Raw genomic sequence first — 16,674 nt, forward strand, 5'->3', positions numbered from 1 at the left:
CACAGAACCATACCTGATGGTCATTAGGGGCAAAAGCCTACAGCTTTCTCTTGAAAGCATTCTTAAAAAGTCATGTATGAGTTTGATACTGTTTCAAGGGAAAAGGTAGGGGGTTTTTGATTGGTTTTGGTTTGTTTGAAGAACTTTGAAACGAATTTAACAGTGAAAGCATTTCATCAAAATAAACATTTAACTAAAACCGTAAGAAAAAGTTGCAGTATTATTTAATAAGTAATATTGCACTTGTATAGATAGTTCTGCTCTGTATTTATGTGTATGTTCAGCAACGAACAGACAACTGATTCCAAGCTCAGAGTGGCTTGTGCAGATGTTAAACAGATTTATGATTCTTAGCCTACCATGGTAAAACTAATCACTGAATTAACTGAATCAGTTACACTTCAGAAAAATGAAAAAATGCCCAAATCTATGCAGCCTCAGATAATATTGTCTCAAAACAGAGCAGCTTTGACTAAAATTAATCAATTTTCTATGGATTCCTTGTTGTTGCAAGTAGAGTAGGACTAATGAAAATTAATTTTCCTTCTCTGTAAGGGCATCAAAAGCTAAGCCTTAATTACACACCAAATCTTCATCTCAGTAATGAGCATCTAGAGGTTTTACATCATAGGCTGAGAAAGAGTAGTAGTGAAATACCAGTGAAGCGTTAAGACCATTTATTATCACTGTTTTGAGAACCATTTCTGTATTTTTTAGCTTATTAGTTAAATACAGTTTAAAAAGCTATTTTAACAATCTATCTTCTGAAACCCGCCCCTCAGAATTATCTTCAAGTGATAAATTGAAATCTTTGACTATTCCAAAATCTATTACTTCAAATACCAATCTGAAAAAGTTGCACGAACAGCTTTCAAGATTAGCTCCCCTCAGAAAACGCTAGTCTTAGGTTCATTACATTAATAGTACAATGTGGCCCACAGGTTTCTGTAATGTATTAAGTAAGGCATAATTTAACGCCCCCATAATGAAAAAATTCGTTTCATAAGAAAGTAAAAATAATCTAACCATATTCTAACATACAAAACTTCCTCATTGCCACAGAGAACAATGAAGTGCAACTATTTCCATACTCATCCCTCACTACTCTCATCAAGCCCCAAACCAGTTTGAAAAACAACAAACACTTCACCATGTGGAAAATCAGCTCCTTCACTTCTCACCAGAAATACAGATAGAGTGAAAAGCAGAGATAATTCCATCAATAATTATGTTGAGATATTATGATTTAGCAGAAGCTGTGATGAATACACCTGGCTTTATTTCTCAGAAGGTCACACACCCAACTCAAAAATGCAGAATTGATTTTGAGCCCTCTTCACTGCTTGTCACAGTCACTCATGCATGGAAAAGAGCAAAGAAATATAATAAATATTAAGGAACTTACAAATTTTTAAAAATAGTTTATTTATTATCCCAGACTGAAACATTTCTTTTCCACTATTAATTTAGAGGATGTATTTTTTTCCCCACTAAAATAGAACTTCTTTCTTGAGTAAAGCAACGTGAAAAACTGATTTGAAACAAAGATTATTTACTGCTTAGAATTCCATCACAGCAACTATAATTTGTGACTCATTTCAAGATAAAAAACAAAGAAATCTTCAGCATAAGCACTTAAAATTTCTGAAGTTACTTGGTGCACTGCTCCTGAGCAGCATGTATACAGGTCCTTTAAAACAGTGGCAGGCTACTTGGATAATGTTTGAGAAATGAGTTAGTTGCTTGCGATAGTAACATTGAACCAGGTCATTGATATTGCAGCTGTTAATGACAACTACGTCTACTCAGAACATTTAAATTCAGTTTGAATTTTCAGATAAATGCAAATAAAGATGAGCATTCTTATCTTCTTCAATACAAGAGACCACTATTGATCTTGTGAAGGAATTAAATGATTGTCATACCTGCAGACATAACCATCATTTTTTCTCTTAATTCAAGTGGACCACGAGAACATATTTTTTAAATCAGAGGTCACTGTAACAGGACTAAAACTGGAGCTTTGGTAAAGAAGCACAAACAATTAGACTACTTAAAAATCAGTATACTCCCAGCACTTGACTTGTGCTTGTACACCTCTCCCAAACTTTAGTAAAATCAAATATTCATACCTGATTATATAAATCAAGATCTCTAAGTATGTGTAAAACACTGTTCCCAGCTTTATCACAAGAAGTCATTCTGAACCAAACAAATCCTTCTGGACTGGCACACCCACTACCTCCCACAGCCACAAAGACATGGGATTTCAATGCTCTTTAGATAGAGAATATAATACAAATGTGTGCAACAAGCTGGCCAAGAGTATCTTTTTAGCTACAGTCCCTATACTGAATCAACTGGGTTGGAAAAGACCTTTGAAACCACAGAGTCCAACCTATGACCAAACACCCCCACATCAACTAGATCATGGTACTAAGTGCCACATCCAGTCTTCCCTTAAACACCTTCAGGGATGGTGACTCCACCACCTCCCTGGGCAGCCCATTCCAATGCCCAGTCACCCTTTCTATGAAGAACTTCTTCCTAACGTCCAGCCTAAACCTCCCCCGGTGCAGCGTAAGACTGTGTCCTCCTGTCCTGTCACTGGTTGCCTGGGAAAAGAGACCAATCCCCATCCGGCTACAACCTCCTTTCACCCATACACCTATAAAACCAACCATAACAATACATTGCTCATACTGTTCAGCTGATCTTTTTTTGCTTTTTGACATAGATGGCATACAGAAGGGATAAGTTTCTCTGGTTCTACTTCTAACCACAGAAAGAGAAGCAAATGTAAATTTTTTTCTGCCACTCTTCTTTTTCTTTTAACTGAAATTTACCTCCCAGCTCTGTCATCACTGATGGGCTGAACAGCAGCACCTTTCAATAATGCCTGGGCATTTAATTAGGATTCGAGAAAAAATTGTTAACTGCAACTAATATTTGCCAGCAGCATGCAGCAGCTCTGACATGACCTAAACAAAGGCTTCTTCTCTTCACCTCACAGCTAAAATTAGCCACAAAGATGCAAAGAAAAATAAATATCCCACCCTTTCCCACATGCATAGGCAACTATAAGCTTTCTCTTGTTGTTATTTGTGGTTAAAACCAGCAATTTCTTAATCCAAGTGAAATAAAGACAATTTGTATCACAAGATTCACTGGCACAGTCTAAGAATTAATTGTGACTACAAGGCACATTTTGTATTCAAGTAAAACCAGTATCTAATTCATACAAGAAGAATCAAAGTGGTGTTTACTAATAGCAGGAACTTGAAAGAGCATACATCCCAAAAGTTATTCCTCTTCTCAACACACAATAATCTTAGCAACCACATCATGCTTCAAAAAAATGTTACAATTTATGTCAGTCTAAATTTCTTAAATTTAATTTGACAAGACACTGAGGTATTTTAGAACACGAAAAGTGCTGAAAAGTTAAGGTACATTGTTGATTTTCCACACAAACAATAATGAGGTAGATAAAACATAAGAGAATTTTGAAATGTTGCAGTGTTGTTTTGTTTTTTAATTCCATCAATATTCTCATATTACGCTAATACAGAAAAGTTCATTTTATAGACGAAAATTCTGCCTACTAATATACAACAGAAATGGAATAATTTAGTACAGTAATTAGATAATTCATACAATAGGTAAATAGCATGGGACAGGCTTGTAGTCTTTTCATCTCTTCATATAAAAATGTTTTAACTTAAAAAACAATCATTTAACTAGGAAACAGCAAAAAAACCCAAACTGACCTGTGAAAATGATATAAAATGCTCCTTTCCATCATGAAAATTCTGATTCTTATGTATAGACTTTGTTAAACACATATTTTCCCCGATTTTCTAAAAGCAGGCTACTACATAAGCTACCTATTTAGGATCTGATTTAGTTTGATTACTGTACAGGCTCACTGGAGGACTATTTTCATTCTTAGAAAGCAGACTCAGAAGTTTCTTAAGCTATTCAAGCCTCTTCTCAGTAAGGCACTCACCTCTTCCTTCTTCCAATCTATGTCTCCTAATTACACGTTGCCGCTTTTCTTCTTGTCGTAGCTGAAGGTGTTCTTCAATATTAACTCCAGGAACAGGGACAGCTAAATAGATTAATAAAATATGTAAAATTATCCTTAAAATCATTATGGTAGCAATAAAACCTAAAAGAAGTTAAGTAAATGAAAACTGAAAACCTACTTACTAGCTACTCTTTACATGGCCCTGACAATAAAAAAAATAAAAGGGATTTGAGTAAATTTGGAGGAGTTCTAAGCTTTATCTCCTCATTTCCTGGTTTTCATGAATCTGACCATTCCAACATCACTGAGTAGTACTTAGGCATATACACATATATATTTAGTTATGTGTTGGTATGGTTATCTCCATTCTCCTCTAAAAAGTTTCAGAAAGTATTATTAAACGAAGTCTACGACTGTTTATATTTTTTAAAGGTTTTATGTGAATTAGCCAAGTTTTATTTAAAGAATGCTTAAATCCTGATAAGAATATTTTAGAAAAATTTTCAGGGTATCAAAAAGGACAAGAACAACTTTGTAGTGTTAACATTAGTATCATAACTGTACAGGTTACAAAGTGGCACAGATGACTATAGTAAGGGTAAGCTTAAAACAGATCACTTAACGGAATGATCCCACTTTGCCAAATCACCAATAAATAAATCTGACTGTTAAGCACCATTTTACCAATATTATACTAAAACAGTCCTGTAATAATAAAGTGTGTAAACAAATGTACTGAGGGGGAAAAAAAGGTGCAGTAAGAATGAGAATTAAAAGCCATCTTGCTAATTTTGTATCACTTACCCAGCAAGAGATCTAAAGGTATCATCTCTTTTACAGCATCAAGGATTCCTCTTTGCCTTGCCTCCTGGCCATCCAGTTCTCTAGCACATGCCTTGCAGCAGCCACACACAGCACAGCCTGACTCACCTGAGCCACAGCCACAGATTCTGCAGCGAACAGAGTTGCCTTATCACTATTTTTTATTTTTGTGCATTACTGATGCTTCAGTAATTAAGACATAGATTATTAGATTGTTCTATCTGCAGACATGCAAGCTTTCCTGAGATGAACAGAAAGTACAGCTAGTTTAAATCCTAGCTGCGTTGTATGGTGCCAGGACCACACACTGACCATACACTGAATTGATTTCTCAGCTTTAACTTCTCTTCATTTAATTTAGTGTATACCACATGAAAACATAAACAAGGAAACAATGAGCACACAAAATGCTGGAGAAATAGTAATGGTGAAGCAGTGGCCCTCTGCAGCTCAACTAAGAAGTAACAGAATAAAGTTTGAACAGCAAAGACAAAAAACTTCCATCATAACGACGAAGAATGGTTATCCTGAGCCAGCAGCTCTGTTGAGAGACAAAAATTATAGTGGTGTTCATATCCAACAGCTTCTAGTAAAGAACTACATGCTAAAGTAAAAAAAAAGCTTTTAAAACTAAATCACCTACAGCTACTACAAGCTATTTACAGAAATTAAGCCATTTCCGATTTTAAAAGCACATACAACTATATGTTTAGCTATAACGTTACTTAGATGGAAATTTCAACTCAGTTCACATTCAACAAGCGCTTTCCAACACACTGTAACACACACACTTCCACACATTTCCTTACCCTCCAGGTACTCTGTCAGGACGCCCACTACTAACACAGCTGGCTCCATAGCCTGTGCAATCTCCACATACAGTGCACACCATACACTGTTCCAGCTTCCATTTATGCATGCCTGGAGGACACATCATGGACTTCTCATCTTTTTCATCCAGTTCCTCTTCCAGGTCTTCATCCATTGCTGTTGCCATGTTCTCAACTCCAAAACCTTATTAAGATATTGAAATATCAAATAGTTGCTTTCTGAGGCCAACAGAGAGGGTTCTGGTTACCCAGAGAGGTAAGGACAGGTTCAACAGGGCTCTGAGGAACCTGATCTAGCTCAAGATGTCCTTGCTCATTGCCAGGGGGTTGGACTAAATGACCTTTAAATGATCCCCTCCACCTCAAACTATTGTATGTGTCTATGAACAGTGGCTTACTGCTGAAGCTCTGAAGAACACTCACAGATCAGGTTTCAAAAGGACTGCCTGATTTGCCTGCTCAGCCAGCACAGTGACTATCTTGAAACCTCTCTGTGCATGGGCATGCTTGACTTTTTTAAGCACGTTGCATGTATTCAAGCTTTAGCATTGTAATTACATTTTATAACTAAATGTTTAGCTTTTTTTTCACTTCTGATATTTGCCAGCACACAAAAGAAAAGGAAAAAAAAAAAGTATCAAGGTTCCACACCTTTTCCTCCCTGGCTCATAGAGCCTGTGTCTCGTCCACATTGCCCTTTATTATTTACTCCAAATGTCCAAACTTCTCCATTCTTCATTAACACACAGGTGTGAGCTTTGCCCATGGCTACTTGAGTCACAAAATGGCCTTTCAAATCTGTTACTAAACCTGTAAGACATAAAACACTTAAATCACATATTGCACTTTCTAGCCAAGAAGAAAACTCAGTGAGGTAACAAAATGGCTAGTGGACACTGACAATTTTTAAATTTATAGCAAGGGAGAAAAACAACAGATATAAAAAACAAGTGCTAGACTAAAAAGTGAAAGGAGAACTAGGCCCAGGCCACTTGTCCTGCAAAGAAAGAAAAGCCAAAAGCAAACCTAAAACTGCTGCAAATCACTTGTTTTGAAAAAGAATTCTAAAGGAGTCATAAAGCCATTGGAGTTTATTTCATTAATATTTTACTTAAACTGTGATGTACAGGATCACCTGCTACCTTATGAGCACAGAAACATATCAGGCCTGGTTTCTAGCAGCCTTGGTTTGTAGCAAAGCACATCTCATTTCTGTGACTTTTTCCTGTGTGGCCTTCTTGTGTCAGATTAATACCAGTGAATTTTTTTTTCTTCTCCTTAGTGGAAGAATTCATTTGGGTATTTGTCACCACTGATGCTAAATTCTTTTACAGAACTTCAGGAAACTGCCTTTTTCTACCCTTCTATCATATTTGTCTGAATCAACAGAATGTCAGAAATACATTAGGAAACAAACATTTTCATGAGCTAAAAACTTCCATACTAATTTCAATTACTCTAGTTGAGAAACCATTTAAAAGACCAATATTAACTTACTTGTACTATCAGAGTAAATGGCATCTTTTCCAAACATGTAGAGTTCTCCATCTTTTGAAATTACAGAACTGCTTCCATTATTGCACGCTGTAGATATGACAATCTTTCCTTCCATTTTGATAATTTTTTTAGGCTTATATGGTTTTGATTGCCGTCTGCTTTTAGCTTTAAATAAAGAAATAAATTACAAGTAAATCTACCAAAAAAACCCCAAAATCATCACAGGGATATTTGTAAGTTTTCAGACTGCTAATGAACAAAACCAAGCAACTAACTATACGTACAATCTCCTGGTCGAATTTTAATTGGATTATACTGACTCCTCTCAAAAAATTCAATGGCAAGCAAAGACATGATTAGATAAGTATCTTTTAGAAATGATTCTTCAAGTATTTCAAAACACTTTAATTATTCTTATTAATCTACCACATCATCATCTACCATCTGTTTCCTAAAGTGAAGTATTTAATTCAGTATTACAGCAGATCACAGCTTCAGGGCACCTAAAGCTATCTTTAATTGTCTTACAAAGTCTATTTCAACCTACACACACAACTACAGAAATCGAGAGTCGGAAATGTGTTAATTTTATATTGATGAGGCATTTGTTAGTCTGAACATCAAATTAATCTGTCTTCTCTAATGTCTGAAGATTTCTGCCTAATAAAGCACAGATGATCTGCTTCTACAAATTCTCATCAATGCACCTCTCCATCAGTCACCAAAACACCCATTTCCAAAGCTCAATAAAACAACAGTGAAGAGGCAAAAGTTTGGCTCCACAGTTTTTCAAAGTCCCAGGCACACAGAATGGCCTCTTGACCAAATTTACAACTGTCTTTTCTCAGGACAACTCTAAAATAGTACTTCTACCACACAATCCAAACTGTGGTAAAGCAGAGGTTGGATTCTGTAGCTGGGAGCGGTTTTGGAACTAGTTGTCAGTACTTGTGGCCAGCATAATCTCCAGCACAAATGGCATGCTTACATGTTTCTGGAATTCTTTTCAAATTAAAAACTGTTTAAGAGGCTGTTACCAACCACTGGTCAAGCAAGCAATGATACATACTTGATTCACCATCCTCTCCTTTACTAGCAGAACCTGTGAAGAATATGCTTCCATCCTCAGCAACAAGTAAGGCATGTGAGCCATCATGTCCAACAGAAAACTGAATAATCTTTGGAGATTTTGTGATTGGGAGTTCAACCCACTTGCCAGCTGAAGGGCCACCTTGTTTGATTCCAAGGCTCTGATATTTGCCAGTATAATAAATCTAGGAGAAAAAAGTTTATCAGTTTTAGTTATGCCACAGCACTTCAAGCTTACATAATTCTCAAAGTTGCCTTGTTTTTAAATCCTTTCATTTCAAACCACACAGCACTCTTCCTGACTTTGTTTATGCCATTTCAACATCTATAGCTCAAACCCATCCATTGTGACTTAATGGGGGAAACATTCTGATTAGATCCTGCTTGTTTCAAAATGTGCTTTCTACTGAGCCACTGAGTGAGTTTTCATATATAATTGTTTGGCTAGATGAGTTGAACACACAAGAAAGAACAGAAGAAACTACTCAGAGGAAACTAAACATTTAAAACACTTGACAAAAATGTCTGGTCCGTGTAAAGACAAGATGGTATTATAACAATAAAATCAATTTAAAATAACAAATTACTACATATTTTAATATGCTTCAACAGCTTTTAAAACCATTTTTAGTAAATGCACAGTGGTCATTGAGCACATAAATAACAGAAAAATGTATTTCACATGAACAAACATAAAATTACTGACACAAACCAAAAAGTTTCCTTTAGAACCACGCAACTTAACAGTTCTATAAAACTGGTATGTCAACCTATGGAGCACCTAAAGCCATTTTACATTGCCTTATATATTGTACTTCCTACCTTAACAGACAACTTTATACACCAAACCCAGAAAATTTGTTAATTTTATACTGAACAGGCATTTTTGCTAGTTGAATGATCAAGTTAATCTTTCTCCTCCAATGCTGAAGAGTTCTACTTGATCAAATTCTGTTACATACCATCAAATTTTATTCTAAAAAAATATTTATTTGTTAAAATTTTCAACAATCCCACTGTTTTGACAGCAGCAGAGCAAGGCCTTCATTCCAATAAAGCAATACAATTTTGAACATGTGCAAATTACAGACTATGCTTCTAGAAGATAAATAGCATTAGTTTTTCACACTGACACAGAAACACAGTAAATAATGTAAAGAGTCAGTGACAGTATTATTTCTAAATTTCCATAAATATGCAAATGCCTCTAAAAAAGTCTCTACTGAACAGAACCAACACATCAAATCATTAAGAGGAGGTTTAAAGAAATCAACTGAAAAATCTGCACAGGGGATCAATAATTCTGTAGAAGATCCGAAAAAAAATCAGGATGGGATTTAAATAAATTACTATGGTCAGACTGTGGAAAGTTATGAGGTGGTAAAATTTGCAAAGGTGCTAACACAATTTGTAGACAAAAGGCAATTTTGTTTCCCAAATTTAAAACAAAGCCCTTCATTGTGAGACTGACTGTAGAAAATCCTATAAATTCAAGTTATGGATTTCTCAGGGGCTCCAACTATCTGTTTATGCTTTTAAATAACTATTTGCCTTTTATGTTTTAAAGCTGGCTCTGAAAAATATATTTGGATACAGTCATAGACATACATTCTAACACACTGAAAAGGCAAAAAGGAACTATGGAAAATAATGATTAAATTAAAAAAACACAGACATCTATTGGTGCAATTTGCTATTTACCACAGGACATTTTCAGTACCTTTCCACTAGCAGTTTTCATCAGTGCAAACTCTCTCCCAGCACCAAGGACAGCTGATTCCTCATCAAACCCTGTACCTGTGCAAGTAAGATTGTGTTAACTGAACAGTTCAACCAGGCAGTTTTTCAGATCAGTTACCTATGCAACTCTGCTGGTCCATGTAGCTAAATAGGCTTCTTTTTTTATTCTGATAAAGCCAAAAGCAGGCTCGACAGAGCAAAAATACCACAAAGCAAAGGCCAAGTGATATTTTTTCAGAATACCTTCATATATACTAACAATTCTTCACCTCAAATTCTGATGCAAACGTGTTTTCCAATGTGATGCTTTTTTCCTTTTATCGAGTCAGTGGTCCTTGTAACTTGTTAACTTTGACCCACAGCAAGGAGTTCCACAGCTTAACTATGTTTTATAAAGTCCAAGCTTCAAACAATTATATATTTATTATACAACTGAAGGGAAATACTAGAAAACCATGAGTAGTACTAGACAGAAAGGTGGTTCAAAATGGGTGTATGGATTTGACTCTGAGTCAAATAAGGCTTAAACAATTTCAAACACCTCTATGTGTTTATCATGGAGCTATACCCTCCTGCACATCACAGAGCCAAAGGGAAGGGCAGTGTTCCACCTCCATTGTTTGAATAACAGACTTGTCATTAAGCTTCAAAGAAAAGAACTTACTGATAATGTGCAAATCTTTCTCCAGATCAAACAACGAGATGCCACAGGCATGTAAGCATTTTCTTGCAAGCTTAAGCTGCAGTTCTTGTTGCAATACTGGCTCAGTACTAGTGGCAAATATTCGCACTACAAAGCCATCCTGCAATAAATACAAAAAACCCACTTTATACTGTATAATGAATGCATTAATTTACCAGTCCTAAGTGCATCAACACAGTATTATTTCAGAGTAAACTGTCAGAGGACACATTGATAATGTAACATTTATTATAATGTAACATTTACTACAGAGGAGAAAAGAAGAAAGTGGCCATCAGATCAGGACAAGCTGAATTAAGTATCTGACACCTTAAACATATATTGAGTTCTATGAAAATGCTATGAGCACTATAAAAGTAGTGAACTGCTGTAGAAATCTTACTTTTGTAACCATTTACATCTATCTTTCAAGCCCTCAACTTCTCCTGATTCAGAACCCAAAATTCTGCATGCAGTGACTGCTGTAAAGAGTATCTAGAACAGTTTTCTGTTTACAAGTCTGGAGTATCTTCATCTGGCCCTGTTTAAAAACCAAAAAATCTAACAGTTTTTCTGTTAGGAGGAAAATGGATTAATTCTGGTTTTCTTACAGTTGATGTTTGGCATCTTTTGACAACTCAGTCTCACCCCCTCCCTGTTTTACAGATTTCTCACTACCAAAAACCACACCAGAACTAAAAACATAGTAACTGTCTGCTGAAAAAAATCATACAGTCACCACTATGGTTTTGTCCCTAGTAGGAGCAGTTCTTTGGGCTTCCACAGCTTTGGCCAACAGGAAATTTTCACACAAGAATCTAATGGAATGTAGTATATTTCCTACTGCAATGTAGTATATTTCCTATCTCTTCTATTAAAACTGGCTGAAATGCCCCAACAATTTCCAAAGCAATTACAGGAAATTTTATCAGGAACAAAGTTTATCATTAAGCTTTAAAAAGGTTATCCCACAAAGAGCCTGTAGAACATGTTCGAAAGATATTATCAATGTCTAAGATGTTTTTTCCCTGAAAGAGCAATGGAGTTTTTCTTAAAACTTACCTGAAAAGTTTAAAAATCCATCACAAATCAAAACTGTGTGAACAAATACTAAAATACTGCTTTTTTATGCAGAGATATAGCAGTTTCTCATTATTTCTAGTTACATGGATTTCTTCCTTAGTTGTGTTAGTGAAGAAAAAACCAAACATGAAGCAAAAAGGAAGCTGTAAGTATTATAAAATAAAACCCAGTTGAGAGAAAAATAGTTTGCCCATCATTTGTAAAACTTACATCTCTAGATGCTGCAATTTGATTAATATATTCTCCATCTGTGAAAAGGATATTCTGCCCTTCAGTATGACAATCTGTGAGAGAAAGATGAAGGGCACTGCATCAGTTTATATTAGCATACATATACACACTAACCTCTGCTTTTGTCTAATTCATTTTCACTCCAATCAGATTATGAGAGTTCTACTTTGTCTAAAATGAGATCATACATACTGTTCTGATAATGTGTTATTTTACACTAAGACCTCCTGTCTCACCAAAAGCATGTAATTCTCCTTAGTTCCCGTAGGAATTATTACGGCACTTTCCACTGTATGAAATATAAGTGGTTACAGCCCAATATTTAACTGCAAAAACAACCCCAGTAGTCACCTGTGAGGCATATTCTAAACTACTATAACACAACTAAATTCAAATTTTCCAGGACTATTGAGTCTCCTTCCCCAAAGACTTTTTTTTATAAAGACCATTATCTTTAAAGAAACGTTTCCTCAGTCCAGCATATAAAACCTACAGAAGTAAATAAACCATTGTTTTCATTACTGATCTCGTTTTTTTCATGATTTATAAATTTCACCAAACTGTTAACTGAAAATCTAGGGGATTTTTGAAAACTATGAAGTATATACTTGAATACATCATTAATTTATTGAAAATAGGTCAGCTAATTCCAAGAAAAATGGTAGGGAAAGAATTCTACCCAAATTAGAAGGGAAAAAAAAGAAAAAGACCACTTTCTCTGCAAGTTTAAACCTGTGTCCCCTACACCATTTCTTCTTTCCTTCCTGCTCTGTTGATGGAGCTACTGGCAAAGAGATTGGTATCACATGGTAAGGTGTTTGTCTCATTGATTACATGCAGGAAAGAGACCTCTTCCAAAAATACTACAGGACAGCCACTTTACACTCCAAATATTTGCTTCATAGCCTGAACAAAGATCCAGTATTAGCATTTTATTTAATAACTTTAATGCTAAATGAAGCACAAAAAATGTCTTTCTAGAATAACCAGCAAGTTTGCTGGTTTTTTGCTACCTGCCTGGAGCATTAAAAATAAAACAGCTGAAAACACCCCACAAAACCCATCAACTTGTTTACTTTTTCCTGATATACTGCCCAGTCCAATACAGTATCTTATGAGGAAGAGAATATGCATTAGAAAGCTTTCTGTAATTCTCACATCTGGAAGCAAAGTACCAAAAGTAGACAACCTTCCTTCCCCTTAGAGAACCGGGTATGAATCACAGAGGGTACGCAGCAAGCATGATGGAGAATGGCAGCAGCAACGCTGAAGTTTGAAATACTGCTGTCTCAAAAATAATCTCAGATTTAACAACCAGAGGCAGATAACACTACTAATTTTCTATGCTGCAAAGTTGTATTAGTGATAAAACAAAAGAAGTATCAGTAACTGGATGAGAAGTTCCAAAACTAATCTAAATGACATTTCTCTAAAGGTTACAGGAAGTGGGTAAACATTAAGATTCCTTGAATGACTGAAAATTATACGCTCACACAAGCAGAACAGCCAAGGAAACAGCACATTCTGGCCACCAGTGGGTCCATATTACATTATTTAGCCTATTGCTTGAGTCATTTCAAGAAGAGCTGAGTCTCCCAGCAAACATTTCTGGGGGTTGTTCTTACAGTAGATCTGTTCAAAGAGGAAATCTGGAACAGGAATGCTTTTGGATTTTTTAATACATGCTCTCCAGAAGATGTCCTAAAAATTAGCACTTGATTAGATAACATCCAGGCCCAGCACTACATATCAAATTAATGGGAAGAGTAAAAAATGGAAGGCAAATGGGAGTATCGAGAAAAACCAGGCCAGTATAGTGTCTCAGTTAGGAAGGAGCTCGTATGATCAAGCCTAAATCTTATTCAGTCTGACTTTGGAAATTACTATGGAGATGAGGATAACTAAGGCTTCTGTCTGGAGACTGCTATAAAGAGAAAGGGTTTATATTTTACTAAGAATACATAACTACAGACATCTGTTAATCACAGCCTTCTTAGAGGCTTCAAGGGAAGATGACTGTCAAGCACCACTTCCACATTCATATTGTGCATTCTGCACCTGCTAATAATGCAGGCCTTGAGGTCATCTAGGCTACCCTCAGCTAGCAGTACTTTTCACACTTAAGGGAATAGTCCTGACCCTAAGATACTAACTTGCAATTTCAAAGAACTATAAAACCATATACCATGTGACTGCAATTTCTTCAGCTGAAGACAAACTGGTTTAAGGTATGCAGTCAGCATTACTGTTGAGAGAAATGGTGAAGACTAAAACCTCTGTAAATTCAGGTCCAGTCACCTAGTAAATTCTCAAGGAATTCAGACATTCTTTTATGATATATGGGGACTGAGAAAACAGATGCACAACTCAGGTACAGTGTACAAATCTTGGCAAAGGCATTAGATACAAGAATGTTGACACACAGCCTGGTAGTTCCAGATACAAGGCTGGATTTGCAAGATCATCTATCACAGTGAAAAGATTACCCTTCAAAAATAGAAGTCTATAGTTTCAAGAAGCTTATAGATCCTACTGTTTGAGAAAGCAGAAAATAATGTTCCCGTAATTCTCTGACTTTTCTAAGGTCCTGTGACTTCTATCTAGGATCACTTCTAACCACATCTCCTACCAAGCTCCTAATCTATGCCGCCCCTGTATGAACAAATTCTAGCACCTTTTTCAAATGTGTTATCACCAGCCCAGGCATTTGAAAGAGATTAATTCCAGATAGAGCCATGTCTGAATACCATACCAACTAGGAGCAAATATTTGCTGTGTTCAGCTGTTAGCAAGGCCTCTAGTTCTACCCAGCATGGCTTTTCAGGACTAGAACAAATTGCAAGTCACCATTTCAGTGGGGTAGCCACTACTATCCAGAGTTATGTACCCACTGAGTTTTCACCAGGTCAGACATCTGCCCCCTACCTTCTTTTTTTTTTTTTTTTTTTTTTCCCCCTAATGGTAAAACAAAATAACTGAAGTGGACCCTTTGGAATTTGTCCTAGGCAAAAGAACAAGGTCATATCTGCTCACAGTAACACACTGAGATAAATGTGTAGAAGTGCACAAACCAAAACAGCAAAGCTCAAGGACTGAAATACAAAGGACTGGAGTTACAAAGAACATTTAACATCTACTTTGACACCATCACAAATCACACAAAATGCAACCATGCAAAATAGTTTGAGAAATTTCTGAATGGGTATTCCCAAAGCTGTAAGATTTGCTTTTGCAATTTTTTGAGAAGGCACATTCTCACTTAATTTGTGTCTTTTTTATAGTATAAATACAAGGCAGTCTTGCAGAATGACACTTGTCACTGAGCTTTGCAAAAGCAAGCTAACAGCTCCAAAGAGTAGACTTTAAATGTGCTCAAGTCTCTCTCAAGACTTGCATGAATAACACTGATTTGTTTAAAAATGGTAACATAATTAAGGACATCAAAGAACCCTACTCCTATAAGAAGACACCCCGAGGTGAAGAAAGTTGAAAAATCACTCTGAAAGGCATTTTTTCAGGTCCTTGAATGTACTCTCACTGAAATATGTCATACAGCCCCACAAAGAACACAAGCAGCTTAAAAAGACATCCATACTTTAAGGATGTGCAGAAGGTTGCATGGACTAGATTCAACATCCAGAACTTGTTTAAAAAATTACTATTTGTGTTTTAAAGACAAAAATTCTAGAGAACTTTCCTGAGGTTTCAATCAAATAAGAACCCACTGGTTTCTTATTTTTGTCAGAATGAAACAAAATCTTTCTTCTGATCTACAGAATAAGCCTGTCATTGTTTGACCAAATAGTATTCTTGTGTCCTTCTACTGTTTATGTGAGTAGCTAAGAACAGATGGATTTCACTAGAAGGCCGTGTTCCAAGAACATCCTCCTTCTTTAAACAGACTGATGTTATGAGGCTCCTCCGAAAAAGGCCAACAAAATGAAACCAAACAACCCTCCACAAAACAGACAAACCCCAACCAAAACCACCCAAAATTTTAAAAATCCCCAAACAAATAAACCAAAATCCACCAGCAATATAAACATCAGAAGCATGGTCCATCAGTGTTCATTAACTGCCTTTGCTTTTTGGATATATTTTTACCTTATTAAAAAACCAAATGGTTTTGTTCATAGTTTATAACTGCCTACATGTAAGAGATCCTGGCAACAGTCATATGTGAGCCAAATACTCCAAGTTCAAATCAGAAAGAAATAAAAATTTTTAGGAAAGAATTTAAGCTCTTGTAGTCTTTAAATTAAGATGATCACATATTCTAAAAATGTTGCAATATTCTTCCAGCAATTGGAGTAAGATGCAAGGCCACTAAGTGAAATACTGAGGCTGGTCTAAAGTAAAGCAAAGTCAAAACCAATGTATCTATGACCTCAAAATCTTTCAGTTTCTCTTCTGCTTGCCTGAAAATACACAGAATATAAACAGTAAACTATACCAAATTTCTCTTATCTGAAGGTTCTTACCTGGCAAAGCAACTGTACCATCTTGTTCTAAAGTTTCAGGGTTTATTCTTACGGCTGTCATACTGTGATTATTCACATCTCTATATAATAAATAGCCCTGGCAAGAGCAAAAAAAATACATATATAGGTATGAAAATGTTCTTAAATATATCAACAGGTGTTAAAAGGGAAAAAATTTAACCATTACTT

The 16,674-nt window shown here is 35.8% G+C and overlaps 1 protein-coding gene across 16 annotated transcripts in view; it reads right to left on the minus strand.

Moving 5' to 3' along the window:
- The window catches only part of MYCBP2 (MYC binding protein 2), a 176,996-nt gene that overhangs the window by 119,179 nt on the left and 41,143 nt on the right, over positions 1–16,674 (minus strand). For all 16 annotated transcript variants that reach the window (XM_048295652.1, XM_048295659.1, XM_048295662.1 and 13 more), the window contains exons 8-17: positions 16,486–16,582; positions 11,984–12,057; positions 10,673–10,811; positions 9,989–10,065; positions 8,249–8,453; positions 7,180–7,344; positions 6,334–6,492; positions 5,662–5,866; positions 4,835–4,980; positions 4,010–4,111 (exon numbers count right to left, since the gene is read on the minus strand). In XM_048295652.1, the coding sequence (XP_048151609.1) occupies positions 4,010–4,111; positions 4,835–4,980; positions 5,662–5,866; positions 6,334–6,492; positions 7,180–7,344; positions 8,249–8,453; positions 9,989–10,065; positions 10,673–10,811; positions 11,984–12,057; positions 16,486–16,582 (1,369 nt within the window). The remainder of the gene's footprint in view (positions 1–4,009; positions 4,112–4,834; positions 4,981–5,661; positions 5,867–6,333; positions 6,493–7,179; positions 7,345–8,248; positions 8,454–9,988; positions 10,066–10,672; positions 10,812–11,983; positions 12,058–16,485; positions 16,583–16,674) is intronic.

Source organism: Corvus hawaiiensis, chromosome 2, assembly GCF_020740725.1.
Source record: "Corvus hawaiiensis isolate bCorHaw1 chromosome 2, bCorHaw1.pri.cur, whole genome shotgun sequence".
Taxonomy (NCBI): domain Eukaryota; kingdom Metazoa; phylum Chordata; class Aves; order Passeriformes; family Corvidae; genus Corvus; species Corvus hawaiiensis.